Here is a 3680-nt window from a genome sequence, read left to right on the forward strand (position 1 = left end):
GAGAGTAGCCGAGTTTGCTGAACATCTGGTGAAGTGAACGAGAGTATATACAGAACCATGAATCGTCAGTCAGTAAGTAACATAACCCTCGACCAAGAAGCATGCTAATTTAACGGGTTTTTAATGTCGCTTTCACTTAAATTCTGAACTTTCTGAGGCAAACATAAAGTTAAGGCTGGACTATTAGTAGCACTGATAATTACAAGTTGGGGAACAAAATTCACTCGTGAGCTGGGATGTGTATCACTGAACAAGTCGATTAGTGTAAACAAGTTTGAAAATTTTCATATTTCTCGAACTGATAAATATTAAGAACAATCCTAAAATAACAACGTCTTCTTTTTAATATATGAAGAAGTATAGACGCGCACGATTTTGTAGCGTTTAATTGGTAAACAGAATAAACTTGATTTATTTTTCTTTCGTTGGGTAATGGGTATTTACATGGAAAACCACTTCTGTTGGGTAATGGGTATTTACATGGAACCACTTTTGTTGTGTAATGGGTATTTACATGGAAAACCACTTCTGTTGGGTAATGGTTATTTACATGGAACCACTTTTGTTGTGTAATGGGTATTTGCAAGGAAATCACTTCTGTTGGGTAGTTTGTATTTACATGGAAATCACTTTTGTTATGTAATGGGTATTTACATGGAACCACTTGTGTTGGGTAATGGGTATTTACATGGAAATCACTTATTTGTACAGAAACCGAATGTTTTTTTTTAATCCCTTAGTAACAATTTGTCGAGTTACCTTCTAATTCCTCTAACTTGTTTTTCTGTCTTTATCCGACACAAAGTACCACGTACAATTTCTTAACCGATTCAGTTTAACCAGTTACTAGTTTGTTACAAGCGAAGTTCTTTTAATTATAATTAAGTTTTTTAATATAGAAAGTGTAGCACCTACACTCTAGTCTCTTTGTTAAGAAGATTGTTTTAAAATATCAAAGGTTATTTGTTTTGGATATTCACGCACAGCTATACAAGGACTATCTGTGCTATCCTTCCCGAATTTTAAATTGATAAAAGAGGCATAAGGCAGATAGATAGACAGTCCACACCATCCGCCGCAAACACTTGGGCTATCTACGCTCACCCTTTTGTTGATAAGTTTAGATAATTGTCAGAAATTTCAAATCTGTGTCACAATAACGAAACTAGCCTTGTTATTTGTTGCTGATTTACCAGAACTGAGACTGAAGTTTTTGTTTGTTTTTTTGAGTTCTCGTAGAAATAAAAATTACAACATACAGAATCAGATCATTTTGCACATATTTTTTAAAAACAAAATAAACTACATCAGTGACAAAAAAGGAATGCAAGCACTTTCAACACAAAAGTCATAAAAACAACTCCCATGACTAGAATAAAAATTTTCGAACATAATAAAAACACAGTAAAGTGAACAGTACGTTTAAATAAATATCATTATTTTTAGAAAAAACAAGAACAAAAGGCAAAATATCTCAAAGATATCTGACAGAAATGGCAAAAACGTGATGCTGTAAAAAATTTTTTGTATTTGACGTAAAACAGATCTTGGGTGAAAAACCACATGTACTCAGGTGAAAATACTGACGTAACCTTCAAGACAATGGACTATCTGCACTGTGTCCTCCGTGGGGATCGAGTCCCGAACTTTAGCCTTATAAAAATCTCTTAGTAGTTCTGAATGGTCTTTAATTTGGTCCAGATATTTCTCTCACTTTGTCTTTTTTTCCTCTTCACACAGAATCGAAACAGTTCCGTTGTTTAATTAACTTGTGGTCAAAAAGCTCGATAGAGGGCGGTGATGCTCGATCTGTAATCTTAAATAGACAGCAAGGACTCTGAGGGATTTAAAATAATTCACGTTTTCTGCTTTCTTCTTGCGATACGAAGCAATTTAGCTGTTCGTTCCAAGGCACTCACAGTCAGTGGCGCTGAAATATGACGAATGCATTGAATACAGTTTATCAATGGGATTAATGGTAGCTGAGAAAAGTTGGGATGAATCGTTCAAAGATGGCGGCTGATTTTGACCAATAAGGACCTCTTCTAGCCCACTGAGACTAGCCTCGTTCTCTAAACTAATTTCAGATTTCATGTAAGTGTCAGCTGTGCCTTGAAAATACTGACCTGGAATGGAAGAAGAGAAACTCAATCCGTAAATCCTAAATCGGACTGAAGTTTGTTTAAAAGATAGTTTTATGTATTCCATGATTATCAAAGTCCATTCATTATACATTCACTACAGAATATCACCTAAGATACTTCATGTACAACTTATTAGTTGTTAAATCCATTAATTTGGCTACAAATAGGAACATTTAATTTTAATAGTTCAGTCTCAACATTTACTATTATTCAAGCCTACATTTGCGCTTCATCTAAATCAATCAGTTGAAAACTGCGACTCCAAATTTAAATAGAAAATCTATAAGTTTAAGGAAACAAAGGTCTCTTTTTTTTCCAAATACACTAGCAACATACCTTCATTTGCAGAGGCATGATAACTTACTGGAGGAAGTGAAAACTGAGAGCCATCTGGTGGAGAGTCAGTTAGAGAGCCAAGACGGGAATATGGAGAACCTGTGTAAATAAGACAATTTTTTCTTTTTATTACTAAGAGTGGAAACTGTACTTTATGAATCATTTTTGATGGACAAAAGTTGAAGTAAAAAAGTAATAAAGAGCGGAAAAAGCACATTAGTTTCACAATATATGTTCATTATTAACAAGCTGGGTATTAATAAGCTCTTATTAAACTGTATGAGAAATCTTAAAATGAAAGGATTTATAAGTTTCTATGGATTAACTCAAGAAACAAACTGTTTTTACGTAACTGTAAATCTTCCCTTGAATGCAACAAAAACGAAATTTTATTTCAGTTCAAGGAAACATCAGTTACTTTAGCTCAAGAAAACATTAGTTATGTTAGCTCAGGGAACCAGTAGTTACGTTAGCTCAAGGAAGCATTACTTACTTTAACTAAAGGAAATCATAGCTACGTTAACTAAATACAAATTATTCATGTGAACTCCTGAAAAAAGTATTTACTTTTGAAATGTTTTACTTTTTTATAAACTTGTTTATAAAATGTTCTGGATTTTTAATCCTACATATATCTTTAAACAAACTTTAATAATGGTTACTTATCAGCTGAACAACTCCAAAAACAACTGTTTCTCATAAGTGATGTAAACAGTATTTTCATATTTTAGGAACTTACCATCCTTCACAGAATTATTGCCTTCGATGGCAACGCCACCGTTTGACTGATTAGTTCTTTGTTGTTTCTGAGAATTGTGCTGTTCTTGTTTTTGCTGTTGTTGTTGCTGTTTACGCTGCATCTTCTTCAGCTGTCAATGTAAGACAAAACTTGTGATACGAAATGTTCTCTTTCAGGAAATATATTTGTTTGTTTGTTTATTGAAAATAAATATATGAGAGGGAAGGCAGCTACTGGACATCACCCAATGCTAAGTCTTAGACCGAATACTAGGGATTTGAACGTCACACTTATAACGCACTCACGGCCCCACAATGTAAAGCGTGATTTTTTTTGGTGTTAACGAGAAGCGGACTACAGACTTCAGATCCACAATTTAGCACGACAACCAATGACCCACGCTTTATCTCAGAAAGTACCTCTAACAGGTAAAAAACTATTGGACTTGAAGTGTTCTACTT

At 34.0% G+C, this 3680-nt stretch overlaps 1 protein-coding gene across 1 annotated transcript in view; it reads right to left on the minus strand.

Annotated features, from left to right (window-relative positions):
* Positions 1-1332: 1332 nt before the first annotated feature.
* The window catches only part of LOC106457185 (LIM homeobox transcription factor 1-beta-like), a 94418-nt gene continuing 92070 nt past the window's right edge, over positions 1333-3680 (minus strand). The window contains exons 6-8 of the mRNA XM_022383029.1: positions 3220-3349; positions 2481-2579; positions 1333-2126 (exon numbers count right to left, since the gene is read on the minus strand). Coding sequence (XP_022238737.1) covers positions 1894-2126; positions 2481-2579; positions 3220-3349 — 462 coding nt within the window. The 3' untranslated portion in view covers positions 1333-1893. The remainder of the gene's footprint in view (positions 2127-2480; positions 2580-3219; positions 3350-3680) is intronic.

This window comes from Limulus polyphemus, unplaced genomic scaffold, assembly GCF_000517525.1.
Source record: "Limulus polyphemus unplaced genomic scaffold, Limulus_polyphemus-2.1.2 Scaffold301, whole genome shotgun sequence".
Classification (NCBI taxonomy): domain Eukaryota; kingdom Metazoa; phylum Arthropoda; class Merostomata; order Xiphosura; family Limulidae; genus Limulus; species Limulus polyphemus.